Genomic DNA, 27,993 nt, shown 5'->3' on the forward strand with positions numbered 1-27,993 from the left:
GTTTACCTGAGAGCATCATGCCAGCGAACAGCCATCCCAAAAGGGGCTGTCTGTGGGGTCCAAAGGGGTGTGGCCCCCTCTCTAAGCAGAGATGCTCTGCGTTGTTGCAGCATGAGTGAGTGGCCAGGATTGGGGCACTTGGGACTTGGCGCAGGGCACAGGGATTAACCCCAGTGGTCAGGGCAAATGGCTGGGTGCTGATGTCTAGCACAGTGGACATTGTAATGCGGGTGGCTACTTTTTTCTAGAAGGGAAGGCCAGGAGGTCCAAAAGTGGAGTCGTGCCCACTCGTTCTGTCACCTCTGACTGTCTCCCCATCAGCCTGTCTGCTGCTGCCGGGTTTGTGAATCCAGCCAAGGATTCACTGTGGAACCCACATGCCCCCGGCTCCTCTTCCTCTCTGCAGGCCCCTCAGCTTCTCGTATCTTCCCGGTCGACAGCGCTGTGGCCCAGAACAACAGAAAATGCCAGGATCGGAAGATCTGCCTGATCATTCCCTCCTGTTCAGCTGCGTGTCCTCCTGATGACCTAGGTTGGGGAGATAATTAGGATATTTATTCCAGAGGCGTTCCCCAAAGCGCACGGGAGTAACAGTAAAGAATGGGCCATACCTTGCAGAGCACTGATTATGTCCAACCAAAATTGAGTACAAGATTTGGCAATGAACCACGAAATAAATAACCCTTAGGAATCAAAGTCCATAATAACATTTAACTGACTCACCTTCAGACATCCTTGGCGCTAGTGACTCCTAACAAAGGACAGAGAAGTCGACAGAATGCTAAACCTGACCATCATTAATTCCCCCACCTCCATCCTCCCATGCATTTTGCACATTCCGGGGGCTCAGGATATTTTGAGTCCAGTGTGAAAGAGCTGGCTTAGAATTAGCAGCCAGTGTGGACATTTTCATCTCTAAGACATCATGTGTCCTGGTGGGGACCGTGGGGTGCTGTGGCTGCAAATGGGCTTCTGTGTTCAGAACCAGACTTCTTTCTGAGAGAGGAAGCGGTTCATGAATGGACCTCCAGCAGATCTAAGCATAAAATGCTCGTTTACAACTGTCTGCTGAGAGGGTAATGCTTGCTGGCCTACCCCGGGTTGGTGCATGTGAACTTGTGTGACTAACATGTGTTATTCCCGTTACCCTCTTCCTCACTTGGTCCCGGGGTGTTTCTCATTCTTTTTTAGTTCGTTTTGTTTGAACTAAAGAAGTCTATCCTCAGATACCTGCCTGTTCTTAGAGGACAGGTTTCACTACTGGACCAAATACCATATGTAAAAAAAAAAAAAAAATCACCATCTTTCCAAACGCTGGGCTCTAAACCAGTAGTGAGGAATTGAGTTTATGCACACTGCTGTACATGCTGCTTTTTAGGGAAGCTGAAAGGAAGAAGTGCATAGTGACAAGCCTTGCTTTGCATGTGATCTAATCAGAAGCTGTGGTAGAGCCTTCCAAATGATAAAAGAAAATACGATGTTTAATTTGTGTTGATGCCATTTTTTTCCCCAAGAGGCTCAAATTATTGCAAATAAATTCACTATATAATAAGAATTAGAAGGGAACCAGAGGAGATAGACTCAACAAGCTGTAACCTGTGCCAAGGTCCTTCTGAGAGAGTTAAGTGAACTGCTTTTGGCTTGCGTACATCAGTGATACTACATTCCTTTTATTTGAAGTATAGTTAATTTACGATAGTAAGTTTCTGGTGTATAACAAAGTCTTGCTGGGACTTCTCCTTTGCCTTTGGATATGGGGTATCTTTTCTTGGTGGAATCCAACATTCTCCGGTAGACGCTTATTCAGCAGTGAGTTATAATTTTGGAGTTCTCGCAGGAGAAGATGAATGCTCTAAGCGAAAGATGGGAAAGCTCTATACAGTCAGCAAAAACAACACCAGGAGCTGACTGTGGCTCAGATCATGAACTCCTTATTGCCAAATTCAGACTTAAATTGAAGACAGTAGGGAAGACCACTAGACCATTCAGGTATGACCTAAATCAAATCCCTTATGATTATACAGTGGAAGTGAGAAATAGATTCAAGGGACTAGATTGGATAGACCGAGTGCCTGAAGAACTATGGAATGAGGTTCATGACATTGTACAGGACGCAGAGATCAAGACCATCCCCAAGAAAAAGAAATGCAAAAAGGCAGAATGTTTGTTTGAGGAGGCCTTACAAATCGCTGAGAAAAGAAGAGAAACTGAAGGCAAAGGAGAAAAGGAAAGATATACCCATTTGAATGCAAAGTTCCAAAGAATATTAAGGAGAGATAAGAAAGCTTCCTCAGTGATCAATGCAAAGAAATAGAGGAAAACAATAGAATGGGAAAGACTAGAGATCTCTTCAAGAAAATTAGAGATACCAAGGGAACATTTCATGCAAAGATGGGCACAACAAAGGACAGATGTGGTTTGGACTTAACAGAATCAGAAGATATTAAGAAGAGGTGGCAAGAATACACAGAAGAACTGTACAAAAAAGTTCTTCATGACCCAGATAATCACAATGGTGTGATCACTCACCTAGAGCCAGACATCCTGGAATGTGAAGTCAAATGGGCCTCAGGAAGCATCAGTATGAACAAAGCTAGTGGAGGTGATGGAATTCCAGCTGAGCTATTTCAAATCCTGAAAGATGATGCTGTGAAAGTGCTTCACTCAACACGCCAGCAAATTTGGAAAACTCAGCAGTGGCCACAGGAATGGCAAGGTCAGTTTTCATTCCAGTCCCAAAGAAGGGCAATGCCACAGAATATTCGAACTACTGCACAATTACATTCATCTCCCCAGCTAGCAAAATAATGTGTAAAATTCTCCAAGTCAGGCTTCAACAGCACATGAACCATGAACTTCCAGATGTTCAAGCTGGATTTAGAAAAGGCAGAGGAACCAGAGATCAAATTGCCAACATCTGTTGGATCATGGAAAAAGCAAGAGTTCCAACAAAACATCTACTTCTGCTTTATTGACTACACCAAAGCCTTTGACCATGTGGATCACAACAAACTGTGGAAAATTCTTAAAGAGATGGGAATACAAGACCCCCTGACCTGCCTCATGAGAAACCTGTATGCAGGTCAGGAAGCAACAGTTAGAACTGGACATGGAACAACAGACTGGTTCCAAATCAGGAAAAGAGTCCGTCAAGGCTGTATATTGTCACCCTGCTTATTTAACATATATGCAGAGTACATCATGCGAAATGCTGAGCTAGATGAATCACAAGCTAGAATCAAGATTGCTGGGAGAAATATCAATAACCTCAGATATGCAGATGACACCACTCTTATAGCAGAAAGCAAAGAAGAACTAAAGAGCCTTTTGATGAAAGTGAAAGAGGAGAGTGAAAAAGTTGGTTTAAAGCTCAACATTCAGAAAACTAAGATTATAGCATCTCATCCCATCACTTCATAGCAAATAGATGGGGAAACAGTGAGAGATTTTATTTTCGGGGGCTCCCAAATCACTGCAGATGGAGACTGCAGCCATAAAATTAAAAGACACTTGCTTCTTGGAAGAAAAGCTATGACCAACCTAGATAGCATATTAAAAAGCAGAGACATTACTTTGCCAGCAAAGGTCCATCTAGTCAAAGCTATGGTTTTTTCAGTAGGCATGTGTGGATGTGAGAGTTGGACTATAAAGAAAGCTGAGCGCTGAAGAACTGATGCTTCTGAACTGTGCTGTTGGAGAAGACTCTTGAGAGTCCCTTGGACTGCAAGGAGATCCAACCAGTCCATCCTAAAGGAAATCAGTCCTGAATAGTCATTGGAAGGACTGATGTTAAAACTGAAACACCAATACTTTGCCCATCTGATGCGAAGAAGTGACTCATATTTGCAAAGACCCTGATGCTGGGAAAGATTGAAGGTGGGAGGAGAATGGGACGGGACAGAATGAGATGGTTGGATGGCATCACCAACTCAATGGACATGAGTTTGAGCAAGCTCCGGGAGTTGTTTTTGGACAGGCAGGCCAGCGTGCTGCAGTCCATGGGGTCGCAAAGAGTCAGACTTGACTGAGTGACTGAACTGAACTGATATAGCAAAGTGACTCAGTATTTTTTTTTTCAGACTTTTTTTCCATTATAGGTTATTGTAAGATAGTGAATATATTTCCCTGTACTGTACAGTAAATCACTGTGCTTATCTATTTTATACAAAGCACTGTGCATCTGTTAATCCCATGCTCCTCATTTATGACCCCACCCTGTCCTTTTCCCCTTTGGTAGCCCCAAGTTTATTTTCTTTGTCTCCTCCTGTTTTGTAAATAAATTCCTTTGTATCACATTTTAGATTCCACATGTAAGCAATATCCTATGATCCTTGTCTTCCTCAGCCTGGCTTCCTTCACTTAGTGTGATCATCTCTGGGTTCATCCAAACTGCAAGTGGCATCATTCCATCATTTTTATGGCTGAGTAATATTGAATTGTCAGTATATACCGTACTTCTTTTAGTGATGTGGTTTTTACTGACCGTGATAAACCTTTATGCAGTGGAGGACACATCTGACCCTGTGTCTAGTTAGGCTTATTCCCATCAGTCTGGGGTCCCTCCTCCTACCTCCCCAGAAGTTACCAGTCTTTCCCATAAAAACGGAATTGTCTCAGCCCACCGATCATCTCCCCCAGCTCCCCGCATGCCTCCTGGCTCTCCCCGTCCTCCCCCCACTGCTGGCTCTGGCTGCCAGCCGGCTCCTGTCTGGGTTCCCAGAACCCTGTCGAGGTTTTCCTTCTCCTGTCTTAGCCTCTCTGCACTGTTGTCAGCCTCCTCCACCCTACCATTCAGTGATGGAGCTCCGCAAGTCTCAATGATTCTGTGGTCTCTCCTTAAGACAGCATTTTTCAGTATCAGCCCTTGTGCATCTCAGCCCTTTGTTGGGCCAGGATAGCAACCTAACAGGCCGTTGTATTAATTTTTTTAGAGCCATCTGCCATAAGGTAACAATGAACACAAACTAAGTGGCTTGAAGCAACGGCAATGTATTGTCTTCCAGTTGCAGACACCAGAGGTTGAAATCAAGGCATCGACAGAGTTGGTTCCTCCTGGAAGCTCAGAGAGAGCACTTCGTCCTTGCCTCTCTCCTGCCTTCCAGGATGGCCCCGTCCTTTGCAATGGTTGGGGCTCCCATCCTTCATGCTCCTCAGCTGCACCTTCATCCTCACATGGCCCTCCTCCCTGTGTCTGTGTCCTTAAACGTCTCCTTTTCCTGATAAGTGTGCCAGTCATTGGATTTAAGGCCTGCCCCGTCCAGCATGACTTCATGCTAACAGGATTACTTCTGCAAAGACGCTCTTCCAGACACACTCTCATTCATGGACAGCAGTGGGTAGGGTCTTAACAGATTTTTATGGAGGACACGATTCAACCCACACCAGCCAAGACCAACATACCTCTTTCTTTCCTTTTTATCCCCCACTCAAATAGAATATAAGAAAGCATTCGAGTTCATGGCAGGTAGTAAAGTTAAGCGTTATCTCATGAAACTTTTGTGCACGTATATTTATGTGTGTGCCACTTAGTATATTTCTCATTTCAAGAAAATTTTTGAAACTTACCAATCTGCCTCTGAAGCCTTGGTTCACAACACAGCCCTCCTCTTAAGGGGAAGCAGTAAGGCAAGCTCCCTGTCCTCCAGCCTCCTTGCCTTCTGTGGTCCATATACCTACCTATCCCCACCCTGCCCCCTTGCCCCGGCCACAGGGCCTTTGCACCTGCTGGTTACGTCCCATATCTGTCTGAATTACAGCTTTCCTTCTTCAAATCTGAGAGTCAACGTTACTCTCAGAGCAAACTTCACCCACAGCCAACCAGGACCCACTCCTCTTTTTCCTAACGAACCATGATCATGGCCCTTTGAGAAAAAGTACATACATGTACATGCATGTCCTGGGTCCATCTCTGCTACTATGCGAACAGGCCCCTCACGGCTGTGCACTGTGTCTCTTCTGCACATGATATTACTGTTCCCATATTAGCTCTGTGCGGGCCTCCAGGACATATTCAGTAAATCATGAAGCAACGAGTGATGCTTGCTCAACAAACTAGTCTCAATGACCATGGAAACCATGGGGGGATGCTGTGAGGAGGCCCGGCCTAAGCTTCTAAAGGAAGGACCAGCCTGACTTCACTGTTTGCTCAAACAAACAAGGGCAGCATCTCGTTCTCCCCAAAGCCTGGGAGACATGCGTCATACCATCAATACCCCAACACTATAGATGAAGAGACCGTGGGTCAGGGTGGTCAGGTGACTTGCCCCGTGTGCTGGGACTGGGGCTCGGTTTGCTGACCCCTCAACTTGGACGACTGTCTCTGGTGGACATGCTGTTTCTGCTTCTTGGGGTGAAGATTCAGGATAGCAGGTGCTGAGATGAGGCCGGGGAGACCAGAGTCATGCTGTTTTGGGTTAGAGCTATAGGCCTGGATGTGGGATCTGAGATCTATCCAGGCTCACATCTGAAGGATGCCTCCTCGGGGCCCCTCGGGCTGGCCCTTTCGAGGTGTCCGCTCACCGTGTGGGTGGGCACAGGGCAGCTGGGTGTGGTCGGAGTGCCTGCTGACCCCAGCTTTGCGGAGACAGATGTGTCGTTTCACCAGCCGGAATCTCTGCTTCCTCAGTGGGAAAGTGGCTGTGGGAACGTCTCTTTCCTCACCGCATGGGCTTTACCGCAAGAATGAAATGAAACACGCGCACCTTGAGGGATGGAACAGTGCTGTGCTGTGACTCATGGGCGCCTGCCTCTCTGGTCCTCAAGGTGCAGGCCGGGGGGAGGGACAGGGATTTGTGGGAGTCTGCGGACTTGCAGTCTCTTCTCCTCTTGCCCTGTGACCTTGGCCAAGTCATCTTGCCCCCCCGCCCCCGAGGACTATCTCTCAACCATCAGTCTTCAGGATGGACTCTCATGAACCCTAAGGCCGCCAGCTCTGGATCCCAGGTCCTCTACATTGCTGCTTGTCTCTCCTCCTTGGGAGACAGTATCTGAATGGTTCAGGAATCCCTCCTAAGTTCTGGTGACAGCTGTGACTCCATTTGTGGATTACGCTCAGATGTGTATGGATTCGTCAAAGCTGCCTGCTTTATTAAAGCTGGAGAAAAGATCAATCTTGCTGCCAGGGAGATGCGGTCCTGTCCTTCACCTTTGAGCTCTTTATGCCTCCTATACCAGCCTCGCACTCCTGTGTCTTACTTGATTATTAAAACGGCATTTTTATCATCTTTATCCAGGAGGCCTAACTCTCATGAGGGATATATGCTCAGATCTTTGCTCATCCTCCCTGTTCTCAAATACTTGTGAAGACGCATCACTTTCCACAGAGAAGATGGTGAAGCGTAACTGAGCAGTGTAAGGCAAGCATCCTTGAGCCCCGCCCAGCACTCAGCCAGCACTGGGAGCAGGGATGCTGTGTGGAGAAGCAGGGGACGGAGCTGGCTCCCTTCTCCTGCGGTCCCTGCATCAACCTCATCTCTGGACGAGGGGCCGGTCGCCGTAGAGCTTGAGACATCCATCAGGTCCCTCCTGGTGATCCAGACCGAAATGGCGAACGTGCTACAGCTGGGGCTCCCCTGCCTGTTACCTTTCTGAACCTCGGGGTTTAATTTGAATCAGTGTAAGACCTGAGAGAGGGAGTTTGGTCAGGGCAAGAGAGGCTCGGACACTGATGGAGATCAGCCTGGCTTTCACCACTCGTACTGTTCAAGAGATACCATTCCAGACTGGGAAGCAATTGCTTGGCAGTCGCAAGGGTCTTTAGAGTGTGTGTTAGTAACTGACAGCACCTGCCTGGGACCCGGCTGTCACCTCCTTTGGGCCTCTGGCCTCCCACCTTGCTGTGCTGCAGTCTGAACACCTGGAGGCAGGGGCTGGGGTGTTGGTGTCCTCAGGGTCCTCCCTGCAAAGCTGTACTCCCTGCTACCCCAGACATGTGCTCCACTGGGAGGCAGCTCGTACCCCTGGACAGCGAGCATCCGCCCAGCCTGGGGAGGAAGCATCTGCACTGGATGGAGTGCAGTATTCCCTCCCCGATCCTCCTCTCCTGGCACATCCTGGGAGGATGGTCTTCCCAGTCATCACGCGGCCAACCGCCTCCTTGCCTGGCCTGGGCTGCTGGGACCCCTCTGTCATTCCTAGGGGAGCAAAATGGGGATGAAAAATAGCTCTCTGAGCCTCAAAAGGAAGCACACCTTACTGGTGCTCAGATCGTGTGCCCCTGGGGTGTTTTGGGGTGCCAGCTAGATACCGAAGGGTGGCCGGGTCCCTGCTCACTGTATCTTGGTCGTGGGTGCAGACCCGGGCGGAGAGCCCTCTCTCTCTCACTCACGGAATTTACCCATCCCAGTCACTGGGCAGCGCTGCATTCACCTTGGAGGACCGGCTTGTCCACAGAGGAAGGGCGGTAACACTGCCCGCTCTGATCAGTTTCTCCACGTGTACAGCCTCCTGGCACCTGTCCGACTGGGATGTTCCCAAGGTTGACTTCTCCAAGGGGAGCTGCCGGGTTTGTTTATCTTTCTTGGTTGCGATGATCACAGGGTCTGTAGTCCTTTCCTGCTGGAAGTGACAGACAGGTGCTTTGGGCACACAAGACTCTGATGAAAGGTGGCACCAGCTGGGGCTGTTGAGGTACCAGCGCGATCTCTGCCTCCAGAGTCACAACTCGGTCATCCGTAATCAGAGCTTTCTTCCCATGTCGGCTGACATGGGGACACACGGGGCAGGCGCCGATCCACAGCTGTGACGCTGCAACACTGTGGGATAATTTTGCAAATTATTATTTTTAATATAATCAGCCTTTTCCTTAGGCAATAAAGGGAAACGTTAAATTGCTCACAACCTAATAAAGGTTTATCTTCTGAAGCATCAAATTCTGTTTATTCATGAAACACACACCCCCTCTGCTGACCCACTGGGAAGAAAATTAGCATTTATTTTCCCGGGATAAACAAAAATGGGCTGGGGCGGGGGGAATGTTTGTTGACATCTCTTGGTGTTAAGTCCTTCCTTACATTGAAAATGATGAAGAAGGATGGGGACTGGGAGCTCCATGGAAGAGGCCTTCCCGGGTCTGATTGCCTAGGACTCCAGGGCTTCATTTAACATGTGAGGCCTGTTTATTGTGTGCCAGGCTATGCAGTTTCATCTGGTGTCTGGTGCCTAGATGCTAATGATATGCATGCAAAGCAAACTCCCCCTCGGGCCCAGGGACCAGGTTCTCTTTCTCCTGCTGTGAGAGGTGGGAGAAAGGAAAGGAATTTCTCTGCACCATCTCCCACACGTTCCCACAGAGGAAAGGCCCTTATGTGATCCGTGGTGATGGGAAAGTGAGGTTTTCAGCTGAATTCCTCCTCTTGCAATTCCTTTCGGGGGCAGAAGAAGTTGATGCTTCGACACCCTTTTTATCGGCCTCAGGGATGGGAGACTCTCGTTGCTCGTAAAAATAATCCAAGTCTGGACTTGCCTGGCGGCCCAGTAGGTTAGGGCTCTACGCTTCCAGGGCAGGGGTCACAGGTTCCAAAACCTGACCGGGGACCTAAGATCCCTCGTGCCGCATGGTGCAGCCAGAGATAAAAATGAATAAAGATAGTCCACGCCTGATGTTCCAGTGCTGCGCGAGTGACTCTGCTTTTCCTGTCGCTGGTTTTCAGGTACGGCGATATGCGGCGGCAGATTGGCTTCGAGATCAGGGACATGTGGTACAATCTCGGTGAGTAGCTGGGATTTCAGGGCATCGCGGTGAACCTCGTGGGTCCGTGGTGGGCAGTGACGCTGGCCCCGCCTGTCAGCTTTGCGGTATCTTAAAAATCCGCACAACTCCTGGCTACCTTTGCAGTCAGTGCTTTCAGGGAGTAGGAGATGGGAGACCACAGTAAAGGGAAGCAAATCTGATTGTGGAGGAGACAGAAAAGTCAGCAGCGCGCCCTCTCGTGTCAGGCGAGTGCAGCTCTGCCTCGGAACGCTTGCTCCTGGGTGTCACTACCGTTTCCTCTTTTTCCATGAATCAAACCATGTAGCTCATCCTACTGGTATGCACACCATCACTTACTGACTTCAGTTTCACATAATCTACCTTCAGAGGAGTTTATTTGCCAGCTCAATAAAGACAGAGGGGCTCTGTCTTTCCGTGGTGGTAGGATGAGTACTTGTGCAGTCAGAACAACCAGGGCTATGTGTGTTTGAGATAAGAAATGAGCATAGGCCTTTCTCACTGTAAATTCCCTCTCAGTGTTGCTTTTGCTGCCTCGCCAAGTGTTGGTATGTTGTGCTTTCATTTTTCATTTGTCTCAAGATAATTTCTTATTTCTTCTTTGATTTCTTCTTTGACCCATTGGTTGTTCGGGAATGTGGTTTTAAACTTCCATGTGTTTGTGAGCTTTCCAGCTTTCCTTCTGTTTCTGACTTCTAGCTTTACTCTATTGTGGTAGGAAAAGATACTTGGTATGACTTCAGTATTCTTGAACTTGTTAGTGGTTTTGTGACCTGACATGTGCTGCTTGTGCACTTGAGAGAACTGTGCATTCCGCTGCGTCTGCTGGGTGAAATGTTCTGTTGGTGTCACTTAGGTCCATGATCCGTGGTGCTGGCAAGAAAAATCTCCACTAAACAACCCAACGTTACACTTCAAGGACCTTCAAAAACAAACAAAAACTTAGAGTCTGCAGAAGGAAGGAAATAATAAGGATTAGGGCACAAATAAACAAAATAGAGGATAGAAAAATTCAATAAAATTAAGAGTTGGGGTTTTGAACAGATAAACAAAATTGATAAACCTTTAGCTGTATTACTAAGAAAAAAAGGAAAGGAGACACAAATAAATAAAATCATAAGTGAAAAAGAAAACATTAAAACTGATGCCACAGAAATGAAAAGGATCATATGAGACAATATGAACAATTATATGCCAACAAATTGAATAATCTAGTGGAAATGGATAAATTCCTAGAAACATACAACCTACCAAGACTGAATTATGAAGAAATAGAAAGTCTGAACAGACGAATAATGAGTAAAGAGAATCATCTTATAACAGAAACAAGTCCAGGACCAGATACCTTCACTGATAAATACTAGCCAACATTTTAAAAAGAATGAATGCCAGTCCTTTTCAAACTTTTTCCAAACCTTGAAGAGGAGAGAATACTTCCGAACTCATTTCATGACATGAGCATTACCATGATGCCAGAGTCAAACACACTACAAAGAACGCAAGCTAGAGGTTGCCATCTCTGATGAACACAGATGCAGAAATCTGAAACTAAATGCTAGTAAGCCAAATTCAACAGCACACTGGAAGAGTCACACCCCGGGATCAGTGGGGTTTATCTCTGGGATGCAGAAATGATTCAACACATGAAAATTAGTTAAAGTGATATACTACATTGATTGAATGAAGGATAATAAGTAAGATTATCTCAATAGATGCAGAAAAAGCATTTGACAAAATTCAAAACTCTTTTGTGCTAAAAACTCAACAAACTTGGTATAGAAGGAATGTAACTTAATAAAGGAAATATATTGTCAACTAATATCATACTCATTGAAAACTTTTCTCTAAGGTTGGAAATAAGACAAGATGCTTACTCTCACCCCTTCTGTTTAATCTAATATTGGAAGTCCTGGCCAGACCAGTTAGGTAAGAAAAAGCATCAAGAAGGACCCAGATCAGAAAGGAAGAAGTGGAATTATCTGCTTGCGGATGATATGATCATGTATGTCGAAAACTCTAAACACTCCACCAAAAAGGAGTAGAACTGATAAATGCAGGAAAGTTGCAGGATACAACATAGGAAAAAAAAGTTGCATTTCTATACGTACTCTCTGTAAAAGAAATTAAGAAAACAATCCCATTTATAATAGCAGAAAAATAAATATTTAGGAGTAAAATACACCAAAATCAACTCATAATGCACTAAAGTCTTAAACATAAGGCCTGAAACCACAAAACTCCTAAAGGAAACCATAGGAGAAGAACTTTTTAACATTGGCCTTGGCAAGGATTTCTTGGAAATGACACCAAAAAGTCAAGTAGTCTACGTCAAACTAAAAAGCATTTACACAACAGAGGAAGGGAACAGTAGAAGAAGAAGATAGCCTATGAAGTGGGGGAATAAAGTTTTCAACCCCAGGTCTGATAAGGGATGAATGTCAACAATATTTGAGAAACTCCTACAATTGTATGGCAAAAATACAAACAAATGCAAATAAACCAATTAAAAAATGAACCAATGACATAAATAGACATTTCTCCCAAGAAGACAGACAGATGGCCAGTAGGTATATGAAAAGATGCTCAACATCACGAGTCATCGAGGAAATGCAAATCAAAACCACAGTGGGCCATCGCCTTACACCAGTTGGATGGCTGTTATTTAAAAACAAAACAAAACAAAAAAAAGATAAACACATGTTTGCAAGGAGGTAGAGAATTTGGGACTATTGTACACACCTGGTGGGATTGTAAAATGGTGTATCTGCTATGGAAAACAGCATGGAGGTTCCCCAATAAATTAAAAACAGAAGGGTCCCATGCCCCAGCAATCTTAGTCCAGGTTGCTTATCCTGATAAACTGGAATCAGAATCTGGATAAGGCATGCAGTCCCATGTAGCTGCAACCCTGTTCACAGCAGTCAGGTGCAGAAGAGACCTGTACATCCACCGATGGAAGAACCGGTAAAGGAAACGTGGTGTGTATGTGTGTACAGTGAGATACTGTTCAGTCTTAAAAGAGAGAGAAGTCCTGTCATATGCAAAGGGAAGAAAGACCCTGAAGACCGTTGTTAGATGTGAAATAAGCTGCAATTCATGGGGTCGCAAACAGTCGGACACGACTGAGCGACTGAACTGAACTGAACTGAAGCTAGTCATAGATGGACAAACACCGCATGACTCTTCTTATATGCGGTCTCTAAAGGAGTCAGACTCCTTAGAGCAGAGAGCAGAGGGGTGGTTGCTAGGGGCAGGGGTCAGCCGGGGGAGCCATGGAGGTGCTGATCAGAAGCTGAAATGTTTCATTTTTGCATGATGCATGCGTTCTGGAGATCCGCTGTTGTACATATTAACGTACAATTAACGACGCTGTGTTGTACATGTAAAAATTGAAGAAGGTAGACCTCATCTTGTTGTACTCTACAATAAAAAAGAGAAGTAAAATGATGTTAGCACAATGAAAGCAATTTTATTAATAAGAGAATTAATATAACAAAGAAATTCTCTATTAAAATGTTAGCCAGTATGGTGCATGTATGGGTGTGAGTCCTGGAGTTGCTAGGGGACCCCGTAAGCAGCTTAAACATCTAGAATCAAAGTACTGGCTCTCGGTGTGAAAGATCTTGGCTACATCCCCAACACACAGCCCTCCAGGCTCTGTCCTGTCCTCGATCTTCCTGCCATCCCTGGGGAGAACGCAGGCACCCCGAGTTCCCAGGGAAGAGACCAAGTGAGTCCCTCCCCAGCCCCCATCCTGCCTTGACCCTGTCTGGCTGCCTGGCCTCTGTCACGTGACTCACAGGGCTTTCCTCACTTAGCTTTCTAGGCTGTAAGATAAAGAGGTTGGATGGAAGCTTCCAAGAGCCTTCCAAGCCTGAAGTTCAATAATTCTTGCTACATGTATATATATGATGATCTCAGTAGGGAAAAGCTCAGGCTGCTTGGATAGGGAGGAGGCCTTCTCATGATTCATTTTAACTGATCTGGCTCTGACGAGCGCATCTGTCATGCTTCCTGGCCGGTCAGAGACTTCAGGCCTCCCGCATCCGAGGGAAGGGCAGGGGAGGGCAGGCAGGGATGGAGGGAGTTGTTCCTGGCTGGACAAGTGGGAGCCGGGGGCTTTTCCAGATGCCAGGGTCCAAGTATGCTGTGGGTTCTGCTTTCTGTGGCTGGGCCGACAGTGGGCACCCAACATACTTCTGCACCAGGGCCCTCTCTGAACTCACCTTTCACCCCAGCCCTTCCTGAGAGAGTAGCAGCACCTTCTGAATTATCCAATGTCAACTCTAAAGTCCAAACTGGGAGCTAGTCTGTTTTCCCCAAAAAGACAGTTCCAGGTGTGTTTTCAAATGCTTCCTTCCAAAATGCCTTGGTAGTCTTTTTATCATTTAGGATAAGAAGAGACGGCCATCCTGGTAGATACTCAGGTTATTAACACTCTAAAATGCATCCTTCTTGTTTGATTAGTAGTTGCTGTCTCAGCTCAGCTCACCCAGGACTGTCTCCTTCTCTCTGGCCTTCAACTGAAGGACCCCTTCCTGGCACAGAGGGAGCCTCCAAAAGCCAGCTCAAGCCCCGGCTGAGCAGACCAATGGGCACTCCTGACACTTGGGTGGTCTTTCTTTTTTTTTTTTTAACTCAAAATGTTTTCGAAGTCATCTCTGGAATCCCTGAGGTTGATCACTGTTTGAAACTGACTGCTCACGTGCTCTGTGTGATCTCAGTGAAGCAAGGTGAGATGGCCCCGGGGAAGTCTGAGCTCGTCTGTGAAGCCATCTCCAGGTCTTCATGAAGGCTCCACTGGTCAGCACGGTGGGCTCTCTTAACATCACCTGTCCTTTTGCTCCAAATAGGCAGAGTTGAGCGAGGAAGGAAGACTTTCGATTTGCAGTGTAAATGATGTCATTAAGAGAGAATGTGTCCAATTCTTCCCTGTCCATTGCTGATTGGAATACGGTGATTCACACATCTGAGCCGTGTTTGGCAACTTTTCACCTGGGACCTTTGACTCTGCAAAAGAAGCAGCCAGGAGGTCAAGTGTAAACCTAAACCATGCCTGTGATCCATGAGGGGCAGGAATATGGTACCAGAAAGAAATAATCATCAACCCACGTGATTGGGTTCCTTGTTTATAAAATAATAATTATTTTTGAACGTTTAAAGAATAATAAACATATCAGCTGCTCACAAGATCGGGCCCAAGCAGCCCCTCAAAATGACTAAGGCCAGCTCTGGGGGTCGCCACAGTGAGGTCACTCCATGGAGTCACCTCCGGCCACCTAGCTCTTTCTTTGCTGTTGTGAATCTCACGTGTTGGATTGGAGCCTGCCTGCCAAGTGTCATTGCTGAGGCCACCACTCTAGATATTTACGACAGCACGTTTCAGTTTCCCAAGATGTACACAACCTATTTTCTACACAGTTTTTTTATAGAATTTTTTTTTTCAAATGGATTCAGGTTTGGGACCACGTTGGCATCCTGATCTAGCCAGCTCCACCGAGAAAATTAAAAAAAATACAAGTCAGATATATTCATCCTCTTAAAATTACTTATCTATCACCCAGAGCCAAATACACCCTGAGAAGACTTTTCCCTTGAATCTTGTGTGCCGTGTGCATGACTCAGAACCCGCCTCAGTACAGAGCAAGCTTCAGAGAAAGGATCCGGCGTCTCTGTTCCTGAATTTCATGCAAGTACAGACAGCGCTGCCCCATGGGACTAAGCAGCATGTCCTGGTTCTTTTTTTTTTCCTCCCATACCTGTCATATTTTGAGTGCAAAAGGAGAAATCAAAGGCAGACTCTCTCCCCAAAAAGGGGGGAGAAATGTGCTTATTTACCCAGCTCTTCAGTTATTTATCAAAGCGCGCTCCGTGCAGCAGCCCACGGAGCACCCCTTTCTCACCTCGATTTACATTTTGTTTATTACGTACAGCACCCTGGAGCCACAGTCACTGGGATCTGGCAGGAACAAATGTGCTAGCCCAGGGATCTTTATCTGCCAGGCTGGGCCTGGGGTATTTGTCATGCAGAGATTCCCTTCAGGATATTTTTGGAGACTTGGAAAAATTGTGTGTTTCCCCTTAAAACCCATAATCAGTGGGGAGGAACCTGTTTGATGGGGTGATGGAAATTTTGGCTCTTGTCTACCCTTGTGTGTATGAAGATTTTCCCAGAATTAAACGATGTTTAACATGTAACCTCCCAGATTTCTGAACACTTGTGATCATCCAGAGATCCTCCAGACACCCCGGGGGGAGGAGGCAGAAGCCAGCCCCTCCCTGAGACAGAGCAGTCTGGTTCCCAAAGAATAAGCTCCATGTTTTGTCAGGAGAAGAAAGACTCCCAGTGGGGTTTTAAGAATTGGGGAGTGGTAACCAGGAATTTTGGACCCAAATTTGAGCAAACTCCGGAAGATAGTGAAGGACAAAAGAGCCTGGAGGGCTACAGCCCTTGGGGGTCGCAAAGAGTTAGACGTGACTTATTGATCGAACAACGACAACAAACCAGGAGTTTGGCAGAGGTGACCAGAGGTGAAAGAGTCCCATTGTGATCCAATAATTACCATGTTCTTCCTTTGTCTCAAAAGGATTCAAACAGAAAAATAAATCCTCTTTTTCTTAAAATCTCCAGTTCAAGAGTCACCTTGATCCCCATTGATTCCAAGCCTGATTTCATCATTAAATTTGAACAAGAGATGCTCCAGGGGAAATCCATAATGCAAATGCCAGAACAAGAAAAAAAAAAAAAAGATGAATACTGGAGCATTGCATCCAGCCCTCTCTCATCTTGAGGACCACTGGTTCTCCAAGGCTCAACTCTAGGACCTCATTGTGGCTGAGGCTCATCACTGGTACCCAGCCAGTGGGTCCTGCGTTAATAGGAGGAGTAGGAGTGTTGTGCCCAGAGTCCGAGTCCCCAAAACTGAGAGAATAAGACGTCCACAGCAATGCAAAAGCATGAGGGGGTTTATTGCTAGCTAGGGCTTAAGTCTCATCCAGCGCAGTGGAGTCTTGAAGAGAGCCCGGAGCTCTGAATCACAGCTACTTTTATACAGACCGTTCTTTGTTCCTGTAACAGCATAGCTGATTGGTTAAACCGTACGCGTGCACGGGACTTTTAACCTCGCATCCCTATCCGTATTGGCTCAGGTCTGGCGTGGGCGGGAGGCTACGGGGATTTTTTCTGATTGGTCGAGCTACACTGCCTGCGGGAGTTCCCAGTGCCTCAGCTTTTCTAGAGACTAAACCTGAGACCTAGCCTGCCCCTTAGAGCCTGTCCTGGCTTCAGTTTGGTCCTAACATTCCCCCCTGTCTTCAGCTACATAGAGGAATCTTCCTCTTTATTTTGGAGCAGGGCCTGATACTGTTGCCTCAGTACCATCAGTTGGACGGTATTGACGCGGTCTTTTACAAAGGCAACAAGCTTAGTTATTATGCATGGACCAAAAGTAAGTATTAATAGTAGCACTATTAGAGGGCCCACCAGGGTGGAAATTAGCTTTGTTAACCACAGGGACTGTTGGAACAGGACTTAAATTAATTTTGAGACATTTTTCTTTTTTTTTGATTTAGCCCCTTTTTTATCTTGGCCAGGGACTCCCTGATTATCCCTGAGTGGTTTACATAAAAACAACGTTTTTTCCCTAACACAGCACATAGGCCCCCTGAGAGACTTCATACTCAAGATACTTTTTGGGAATTGGGGTGGAGGTCTCTTTCTTCTGTAACTTCTTCCTGCTGTGCATGGGCGTAGGCCTGCCTAGCAGAGCAGAAGTCTCTCTACCTGATCTAAGTTGGGGTTTTTCACATCTGAAACCAGCTTCCACCCTCGTAGTAACAGCAATTTAGTTGGCCCTTCTCAGAGATGAAATAGACAAGGGCCAAACAAGAGACCTAACAGGAAGGTCATCTCTGGTCCCCGGAAACAGAAGGCAACATTTGGGGTGAGGGTTACAGGGTTTGTGACCCCTTCTGATGGGTTGGTGGTGAGGCAACAGAGCAGTGCTCCAAGAATCTTGTGTTTAGTCTGAAGTTATCTTCTACCTGGGTGGGGGCTCAAAGACATTGCTATGCATATTTCTTTGAGTAGGAACCAGGAGTCTGTCTGGAAGCTGTACCAACCTTTGATTGTTTTTGTTTTTGTATCCCCTCCCTTCCCTGATTAGCAATTGTTTGAATCCATGCTTTGGAATTCAGGGAAGGCCAAGGAGGCTGAACAAAGTCTATATCCTACAGATAAGAAATGGAGAACACAGAGCAGATCTGTACTCCAGAGCCCCACAGAGTCCCGCTCAGTTTTAATTTTAGGGAACTAGGCAACAATGACTATGATAACTTTCTGTCAAAATGGGGCATAGGACTGCCCCAGCTTGGAGCAATACAAGCTCTAATCTGAAAGTACACCCATAGCATCACCTAGTTATTTTCCAGGATATCTGAACCGTAGCTACTCTATTTTGACTTTTAATCGTAAACTATTTTTTAATAGCCAAAGCAGATTTTACCGTTAATGATGTCAGTGTTTTTCTAGATATGAGAAGATGTAAGAATTGGGACTCATAAAATCTTCTGAAAAGATCTAGCTATCTGATGGCCTGTTCTGCCAGTTTTTCCCAGAGCACAGAGTGCCTTATTTCTGATTTTTACCCTGAATTCTTTTCAGGGGCGTTGAAAGTCAGCAGTTGCAGCGGCCATGATTTAATCTTTGTAGATGCAGATAGTGAGTGTCAGTCTTCAGTTGGCAGAGCCCCTTTTTGCTCATAAACTTGATCATGATTATGAGGGGGGCAGTTCATGACCATTTTATCCCATGGTGCTGAGAGTGTCCATTCTCAGGTTTGGCAAAGATTCTGTTGACAGGCCACTCAATGTGCTGTTACTGGATTAGGCCATAAAACAGTATCTAAAATTCTCTGGACCACCTGTCTTATTAGCTTCTTGGTCCAGGAAAATATTCCCTCTTGTTGCTTCTTGCCATATCTAGAGTTACACTGTTATCATCATCGATCTCATATGGGACTATATATTATTTTATTAGAGGCCTCATACACACATTTGACAGTGTAAGAAACAGCAATTTTGTAAGACAGGGGAAATACAAATAACATAGCCAGCAGTATTAGTAAAGTCATAAGTAAGACTTATGTTAAGAACTTCCGTTAGATGTAGCCCAGTATATCTTCAGGTCATCTGACTTAGTCTGTCCTGTAGAATCTTTATCTTTTAGGGAAATTATATACTGGCACCATCTATAAGGCACATAGCCCAGTTTTTTAGTGTTACCTGACTGATTATCTTTAGTATGATTTATTTATTTATTTTTTTCAACAGAGGAGACTTTAAACCTAAATTATTGTAGCCTGGTATTATCTATATAAATCTATCCCATAATTGTGGGAGATTTTTTTCCTTTTTTGTGGAAACTTTTCTTGTTTTGATTGAGCTTGGGTAGTAGAAAAAAGCTCAAATTTATAGCCAGAGTCAGAGCAGGCATTATTAATTGGCCCGGTGAGGGGATCCTATCTAGTCATACCCATAGTGACCTGAATATGACTATAATTTTTAAGTAAATTTTTTCAGGGCCAACCAGTTAGAGTCTGGTAGTAGAGAAATTTACCAAGGTAACCCAGAACTAGACACAGTTAATTGGCCGCAAACCCAACAATTGGATTGATTTTTAAAACTAGTATAGGATCAGGCCTATGATAGAAAAGCATTTGACTTATATGTAAAGGTCTAAGAAGTCAAGAAAACATAAATGATCATACGAATCAGGTCCAGCATCTTGGGGAAGCTGTCTCCCTCTGATGTCGTCTTTTCATCCTGGTGTAGTGTAGTTTCTCCTGATAAAGTCCTTCCGTCCAGGTTGGAGACAGTCCCTTAAATTATGTCTTTTTCCAGTCCTGGTTGCAGGTCATGAGGCATCTGATCTTCATCCAAAGAGAGATTATTGAGATAAGCTTCAGAAACAAACTTAGGGTGTTTTTGAAGAGTTTAATTAAATTTTACAATCAATATCACATAATAGCAAAGAACTATCTAAGAGATGAGTCTTACCAGATGCAGACCTCCATTAACAAACTGGGATTTAACGGTTTGAAATATCTTTTTCTCCTTATAGTTACCCTTATTTTTATTAAATATAACCAAATTAAGGCTAGTTTATTTGCAAAATAGGTCTGTTCTCACTGATTTTGGTCTGATGATTTTTATAACCATAATTGATTATAGGCTTTTTATTTTGCTGAAACATTTATAGAGTCTCAGACTGAACTTTTAAAATAAAACAGGGCTGGGAAACTCACACCAAAGGCTTATTTGTTTTGCCTAACAAATCTAGGTGAATTTTTCCCTTTTTAAGGTCTCAAAAATTTCTTGAGATTTTTGTATCCGTGAGATAATCTTCTTAACTCATTTGATGAACTTACTGGAAACCTAAGAACTCCCACTTTTAGAGGAGTCAGAAAATATAATTGTTTTGTTTATAACGTCTAATTTTACCAAAGTATTGTCATAATTAGTTTGAGAGGAAGATTTTTCCTACTTCCTGAAAACATAAGATTCAAACCCATAATTTTTCAGATAGAAACCATAAAAGTTATAAGCATATTTACTGGTTCATTCAGTCCTTTTGCTAACTTTTGTGAAGTCATCAGGTTTTTCATTAAAATACCAGGACATATCAGAATGTTAAAAACTCCATATAATTTCTAGGATATCTGTATTAGTTAATTTACCATATATTATAACATGAGCAGATTTATTACTCATTTGATAATCTTCCATGTAATTTAACCAACCAAATAAACACAGTTTAATATCTCTCCTTGGGATGTTCCAGGGGCCCTCTGAAGCACCCCAAAGTTAGCTAGAGATATAAAAGCTCATATCTCATTTACATTTTTAGAAGTTTCTTCACTTGAGGTAATTTCCTTGTTGACAAACTTGTAACAGATATAATATTTAACTTATATTAATCCTAGGTACAATGAAAATATTCTACTTAATGTTAATTATTTTAAGACATGTCTATATTAGATAGGTCAACAAACAAACATTAATATCAGGTATTTAACATTGAATATTTCCCAGTTCACATGAACCTGGAACTTATTGTTTAATTTAGAATTACTTTATTTGTAAGCGCTTACCCCCCCCCTTTTTTTTAAGCCAAATAAATAGAGCTCATATACATATTAACCACAAAAATATTACCAAGACATATTTAGACAGACACAGTGCAAGATCTAGCTTTAAGTCTTTCTTTTTTTCCCCTGTTTCCTCGGTGTCAGGAGTTGGAGATGGTCTAGGTAAGTGTTCCTGAGAGCCCTGGTCCCAGGCGCAGGGAAAGAAAATCAAGTTCTAACAAAATGGCGGCAGTCTAAACCACATGGTGGCCAGACAAAGCAAAATTTCCTTCTCCAGGGGATCTTCTCAACCCAGGGATCGAACCCAGATCTCCCATATTGTATAGTCTCTCAGGAAACCTCCTATAGAGACACAGAACTTCAGATCTAAGTAGGAAAGGAAGCCAGGTTAAAAGAAGGGGGAGGAGGCGGGAGAGGGGGGCAAAAAGGGTGGCCTTACAAACGTCTCCTGCCACCTACAGATACCCAGGCGTTACGGGACTTTTCCCTGGGCCTCCAGAGAAGGGAGGACTGGAACTCGGCCCTACCAGAAATCAGAGCCAGAATTCGAGTTCTCCGCCAAGAGGAGGTGGTCAGTCTCCAATCCTCAGCTCAGGCTGAGGGCCCTTCGACCAGATTCCTGCGTCCAGGACCGGGGGAGGGACTAGAAAAACAGGGAAGTATAGATAGGAAGGGTTCAGGAGAGGAAAGAGAGAGGGAAGGGGATAGAGGTCAATAAAGTCTCTTGTTCCTTACCAGTCGGGGCACTCTGGCCAGTTGTCCGCATCAGGAGGAGACCAGGGACAAAAGGGCCCCGGTTGCGGCCGCTGGGTCTGGTCCATTGGCAGGCAAGCTGGCCCCTGAGTACCCTGAGTGGTCAGGGTGTCAGTCTCGGCTTTTTCACCAATAACGATAGATTTTGTGCCCTAGATTTGAAATCAGAAAAATGGTCAGTCATAAGGGACAAAGGAGTAGAAGTCGCTTGCCCCATGATTACAGAGAAGAACACAGGAGACAAAATCAACACACAAAGAGCAGAGACAATGCCGGCACTCACACAGACACGACAAACAGATAACAAATACGCGTCGGCCGAGAACACAGCACTAGGTCTTCCTGGGCCCCCCTGAAACTTTCTTTCCCTCGAGGTAATCTTACCAACAAGGCGTCCACAGAGCCAGCCGCCTCCCCAGCACAATGCCAGGCCTCGGCCTTACGCTGGTCTTAACCAGAGAACAGACCCCGCCACCTCCCCAGCACGATGCCGGGCCTCGGCCTTACGCTGGTCTTAACCAGAACTAACACCGGTGTTCAGATATCTCTCCTCCTAGTGAGGAAACCCCTTTTTCCCAGTTAAAGGGATCCCGGATGAGCCCCCAAATGTTGTGCCCAGAGTCCGAGTCCCCAAAACTGAGAGAATAAGACGTCCACAGCAATGCAAAAGCATGAAGGGGTTTATTGCTAGCTAGGGCTCAAGTCTCATTCAGCGCAGTGGAGTCTTGATGAGAGCCCCGTGCTCCGAATCACAGCTACTTTTATACAGACGGTTCTTTGTTCCTGTAACAGCATAGCTGATTGGTTAAACCGTATGCGCGCATGGGACTTTTAACCTCGCATCCCTATCCGTATTGGCTCAGGTCTGGCGCGGGCGGGGGGCTATGGGGATTTTTTCCGATTGGCCTAGCTACACTGCCTGCGGGAGTTCCCAGTGCCTCAGCTTTTCTAGAGACTAAACCTCAGGCCTAGCCTGCCCCTTAGAGCCTGTCCTGGCTTCAGTTTGGTCCTAACAGGAGATTATTACTGTAACAATTACAGTGAAATTGGAGACGCCGTTGTTCTTGGAACATACTTTTCCAATCCCTGCGTTCACGACCACTTGTTACTATCATATCGTCTCCTCCCAACCTGGAGCAGTAAAGACTGTCGGTGCTAGAGTCCGCTGTGAAACTGCAGTTGTGTGTGATGAGCACCTCTCTGTCAGCAGCATCTGTCTTCTGAAACACTGGCTCTGGCATTTTTTTAGACACAATACAAGAGAAATGACACCCGAGAGACAGAATATAATAGCATTTTTGAGAGAATGCTTTGCCTCAGTTACATGCCTTTCAGAAACAATAAGCTTTGGGGGAAGTGATGAAAATCACATTATATTAGAGCTTTAGTCAAAGTATTATTTATTTAGTAGAGGTTAATAAGATTTTTAAAATAAGATTTTAGTAGTATTCAGATTCCTTGTTGAATGTCACATTTTGTGTATATGTCCATGCAGTACAAATTTCAGAATTCGTTTCATTTAGGCCACTAACTTCTGCTTTATTGACTATGCCAAAGTCTTTGACTGTGTGGATCACAATAAACTGTGGAAAATTCTGAAAGAGATGGGAATACCAGACCACCTGACCTGCCTCTTGAGAAATCTGTATGCAGGTCAGGAAGCAACCGTTAGAACGGACATGGAACAACAGGCTGGTTCCAAATAGGAAAAGGAGTACGTCAAGGCTGTATATTGTCACCCTGCTTATTTAACTTCTATGCAGAGTACATCATAAGAAACATTGGGCTGGAGGAAGCACAAGCTGGAATCAAGAGTGCTGGGAGAAATATCAATAACCTCAGATATGCAGATGACACCACCCTTATGGCAGAAAGTGAAGAGGAACTAAAAAGCCTCTTGATGAAAGTGAAAGAGGGGAGTGAAAAAGTTGGCTTAAAGCTCAACATTCAGAAGACGAAGATCATGGCATCCAGTCCCATCACTTCATGGGAAATAGATGAGGAAACAGTGGAAACAGTGTCAGACTTTATTATTTTGGGCTCCAAAATCACTGCAGATGGTGACTGCAGCCATGAAATTAAAAGATGCTTACTCCTTGGAAGGAAAGTTATGACCAACCTAGATAGCATATTCAAAAGCAGAGACATTACTTTGCCAACTAAGGTCCGTCTAGTCAAGGTTATGATTTTTCCAGTAGTCATGTATGGATGTGAGAGTTGGACTGTGAAGAAGGCTGAGCGCTGAAAAATTGATGCTTTTGAAGTGTGGTGTTGGAGAAGACTCTTGAGAGTCCCTTGGACTGCAAGGAGATCCAACCAGTCCATTCTGAAGGAGATCAGCCCTGGGATTTCTTTGGAAGGAATGATGCTAAAGCTGAAATTCCAGTACTTTGGCCACCTCATGCAAAGAGCTGACTCATTGGAAAAGACTTTGATGCTGGGAGGGATTGAGGGCAGGAGGAGAAGGGGACGACAGAGGATGAGATGGCTGGATGGCATCACTGACTCGATGGACTTGAGTTTGAGTTAACTCCGGGAGTTGGTGATGGACAGGGAGGCCTGACGTGCTGCGATTCATGGGGTCGGTTGCAAAGAGTTGGACACGACTGAGCGACTGAACTCGACTGAGCGACTGAACTGAACTGAACTGATGAGGATTATATGTTTTGTTAAGGGTCTTCATTTATAATAGCCAAATTCGTTTAACAGTTCTCTTTTCTGAAATCTGCAGTAGCTGAGTTCTAAGGAAAGCTAAATTATTTATTGTATCCATTCCATTTCCAGATTATGTAAAATATTAGTAATATTGATTAACTGGGTAAATTACAAGTCTTAATAACATAATGTTGCAAATAATTCATTCAAGAATTTAACTCTTATGCATTCTTCTATTATATGTTGGAAAGAAATGATATAAATTCTAATGGAGTGAAATAAAAATAAATCAGAAATTCTGAAATTAAAGATAAGAAGGCAGGAATTTAAAAGACCTCTTACTGGATAACCCTGCCTCTAAATTTAATTATGTCATCTCACATGAGGCGAACACTTCCGTTTTTTGGAAATGAGGTTTCCAGTATATTCTTTCCAGACATGGGTAGGGAGGAAGGGGGGTCTCCCAGCTCATTCCCTCTGTTGGCCTCTTATCACTGCAGGTTCTCTGGAAGCTCACCCTTGTCACTCCCAGCCCTCAGGAGTTTAGGTCTAGCAAGGTTTAGGAGCCACTGCCCGGGGGAAGGAAAATTGGCAGCAAAAAATGAAAAAAAAAAAAAACTGAGATTTTTGAGTTAGCAGTCGAAAGCAGAGGCCTCAAAAGGTATAATACCAGCATTTCCAAGAAAGTAGTTGAAATAGAAAAGAAAAATAAACAGGTTTGGAACCTGAAAGAAGCCAGTTTCTACTTTCTGAGGGACACATTTTAGAAGCGTGTTACTGCAGTAATGCTAGAGAAAATGACAGGCCCTTGTCCGCTTCATCTGTGTTTGTTTGTCTGTTTTGTTTGGCTGTGCAGCCAAGTCTTAGTTCCCAGACCAGGGATTGAACCCAGGACCACAGCAGTGCAAGCCATTGTAACCACTGGACCGCTAGGGAGCTCCCAGCCCCTGGGTAATTGTTAGAGCAGACAGATGAGGGAGCGCTGTGGGCAGCCAGCACCCTTTCTTTTACGGAGGGTCGGCGAGTGCCACTTCCCTGGAAAGATGCCATGACAAGCAGGCAGGGAATGGGGACACGGCCGAGGCTTCAGAATCCCAGACCCGGGTTCCCATCCTGCCCTGCTATTTCCAGTGGACAGCATGCTGGTTTAGGGAAGTCTGCAGACTCTTTGTCTGTGAAACAGAGTTCAGAATGGCCGCCACCCTGGGAGAGGGTGGTGCTAATCAGGTGGGAATATAGGAGAAATCTTTGTACCTTCTGCTCAGTTTTGCTATCAAATATAAAGTTTATTAAAATTTTTTTAAGGCTCAGTTTTTAACATTGAGGGAGGCGTGGTCGTCATCTCACAAAATGATGTTGAGAATCAGAGGGGCCCTTTCCATGAGGCTTGTCTTGTAGTTGTACTTGGTAAATGTCAGCTAATACTGTAATATTCATTATTAGTGATGGGGCAATTGTATTTGAGAAGGTTTCTCAAAAGTTCTTTTTAAGCAAATACTATTGCCCTGTGAATCATAATGAATATTATAATCTGATACTGAAAAAAATTATATCTGGACAAGATAGGTGATTTATAAGATAAAGGAGTTATTTAAATAAGCATTTTGGGGGACTTCCCTTGCAGTCCAGTGGTTAAGAATCCACCTTCAAATGCAGGGGACACAAGTTTGATCCTTGATCAGGAAACCAAGATCCCACATGCCATGGGGCAAGTAAGCCTGCATGCTCAACTACTGAACCTGGGCGCCGCAGCGGCAACGAAAGATCCCTCATGACGTGATGAAGACCCCACCTGCCTCCGCTAAGACCCGACAGAGCCAAATAAATAAATATTAAATAAACAAGCATTTTTCAATCACATTGTTAGTCAAAAAAAACCAAAGTCCTTTCTGTGTTCACAGCTTCATATTCTGAGGTCTGGCATTGCTTTTTTTGATTGCAGTCGTTCAGAAGGTTACAGAAATCACTCAACATTATTTACAGAGGTTCCAAGTAGTAAACTGGTTTCAAATGATGCTGCAGCCACAGAGGGCCCAAGAGACCGTCAACCCTATCTGCCTTCACTTCAGCAACTCTTGTTCATTGTCTACAAAGTGAGATGCCCAGTGTCCCGTCTCCCAGCCCTGCTCTTTCCAATCTGGGTACCCACTGGCAGCTCACGCCTCTTATGTGTGTGATGTAACTGTCTATTTGTAAAATGGCTTTTATTGTCTATAACAGACAAACCATGACTACAGGCCTTGTACTTGATGGATTTTTTTAATGGCTTTACTTAAATTTGCAGTACTGTCCACTCCTTATACTACAGGCTGAACACATTCAAAATTGTTGCCTGTGGATGAGAAATGGATATATATTCTCCAGATCCTAGCCTTCAAAATTATAGTGATCTGTGTAGTTTTGTTTTGTCCATTGAAGCCCATTTCAGAGTCCTAATTAAAAAAAAAAAATTGTTGAATAATGCATTTCTTTATTCAAGGTCAACACAAGATCAAGTTCATTCCAGAGATGGTCGGTCCCATATTGGAAATGACGCTGATTCCAGAGACAGAGCTTCGCAAAGCCACCATCCCCATCTTCTTCGACATGATGCAGTGTGAATTCCACTCTACCCGAAGCTTCCAGATGGTAAGGACGTGGGGGTGCGGTAAGTGGCCTGGACACAAGCCACTTTCTCAAGGTGCTCTGGTGTGTCCTCTTGAGGACTCATAGATAGTTCTGTAGTTACATGTGGGGAATATGGAAAACACTTCCCTACATCCTAAGAGAGAAGAGTCCTAGGTTTTCCTTGTGGAGGAAGCCTGTCGTTCTTAAGGAGGACTGCTCTCAGCTTTATGGAGCATTGCTCTTTGTTTTTAGCTTTCAGTTACTTTTTTCTGGATTTACTTACACATTAAAACTGGGTAAAATTCTTTCACTCTCCTGCAAAGGTGCAGTAGAAGGTTTGATCAGACCTGACTGTTAATTTCTGACTGGCTGCTTCATGCTGAGTTACCTTATTTTTAAGTCTAAAGTCTTTGCCTTTCTTCTTCTAAGTGTGTGCCTTGATGTTTTTGCCTGTGCAATGAGACAGACGAAATTCATGAAGGTATATGTAGGGGCTTTCCTAGTGGTCCAGACTTCCTGCCTCCCCTGCAGCAGCGGCAGGCTCCATCCCTGTCAAACTCAGAGCCGCATGCCCAAGGCCATGAATTTTCGGTCAAGGATCCTTGACCATTCGTTCACTTATATTATCTTCTGTTTGTACCTTCACAGACAGGTGATAAGACACCCTGAAAGTAAAATCAGGGGGAAAAAAGACTAGTGAAAAAAAAAATCTCTTTGCTAAAGTAATCTGGTCTTGTGAATTGGGAAATGATCACTTTCCTTTTCCATTGGGACAGCTCAGATTTTCTACTGACCTATCTCAGCCTCCCTGCGGGGGACGGCGTGTGGATGACCCCGGGCATGTCATCCTTCCCAAATCTGCTGCTTCCCCAGGGCCCTCATTCCTGCCGGGCTCCTTGTCATCTGGTTCACGGGTCCCGTTCCACCGGCCCGGCCTTGGCTTGCTCTCTTGGCCTCGCTGGTGGGTTGCCGTGGTTTGTGCTTCTTCCTCTGTCTCAGCTGCAGGGTCCATCTGCTCCCTTCGCCCCCCATTCCAGCCTCTCCTGGACCACAGCATCTGTCTCTCCACTCACCGTATCTTTTCAGACTCCTCTCTGCCCTCGGTTCAGCTCTTGTCCTCCA

The 27,993-nt window shown here is 44.9% G+C and overlaps 1 protein-coding gene across 5 annotated transcripts in view; it reads left to right on the forward strand.

The window, feature by feature from the left end:
* DOCK1 (dedicator of cytokinesis 1) overlaps nt 1–27,993 on the forward strand; it is a 563,137-nt gene that overhangs the window by 448,766 nt on the left and 86,378 nt on the right. For all 5 annotated transcript variants that reach the window (XM_052661098.1, XM_052661102.1, XM_052661099.1 and 2 more), the window contains exons 32-33: nt 9,651–9,709; nt 26,744–26,892. In XM_052661098.1, coding sequence (XP_052517058.1) covers nt 9,651–9,709; nt 26,744–26,892 — 208 coding nt within the window. The remainder of the gene's footprint in view (nt 1–9,650; nt 9,710–26,743; nt 26,893–27,993) is intronic.

The sequence above is a fragment of the Budorcas taxicolor genome, chromosome 23, assembly GCF_023091745.1.
Source record: "Budorcas taxicolor isolate Tak-1 chromosome 23, Takin1.1, whole genome shotgun sequence".
Classification (NCBI taxonomy): domain Eukaryota; kingdom Metazoa; phylum Chordata; class Mammalia; order Artiodactyla; family Bovidae; genus Budorcas; species Budorcas taxicolor.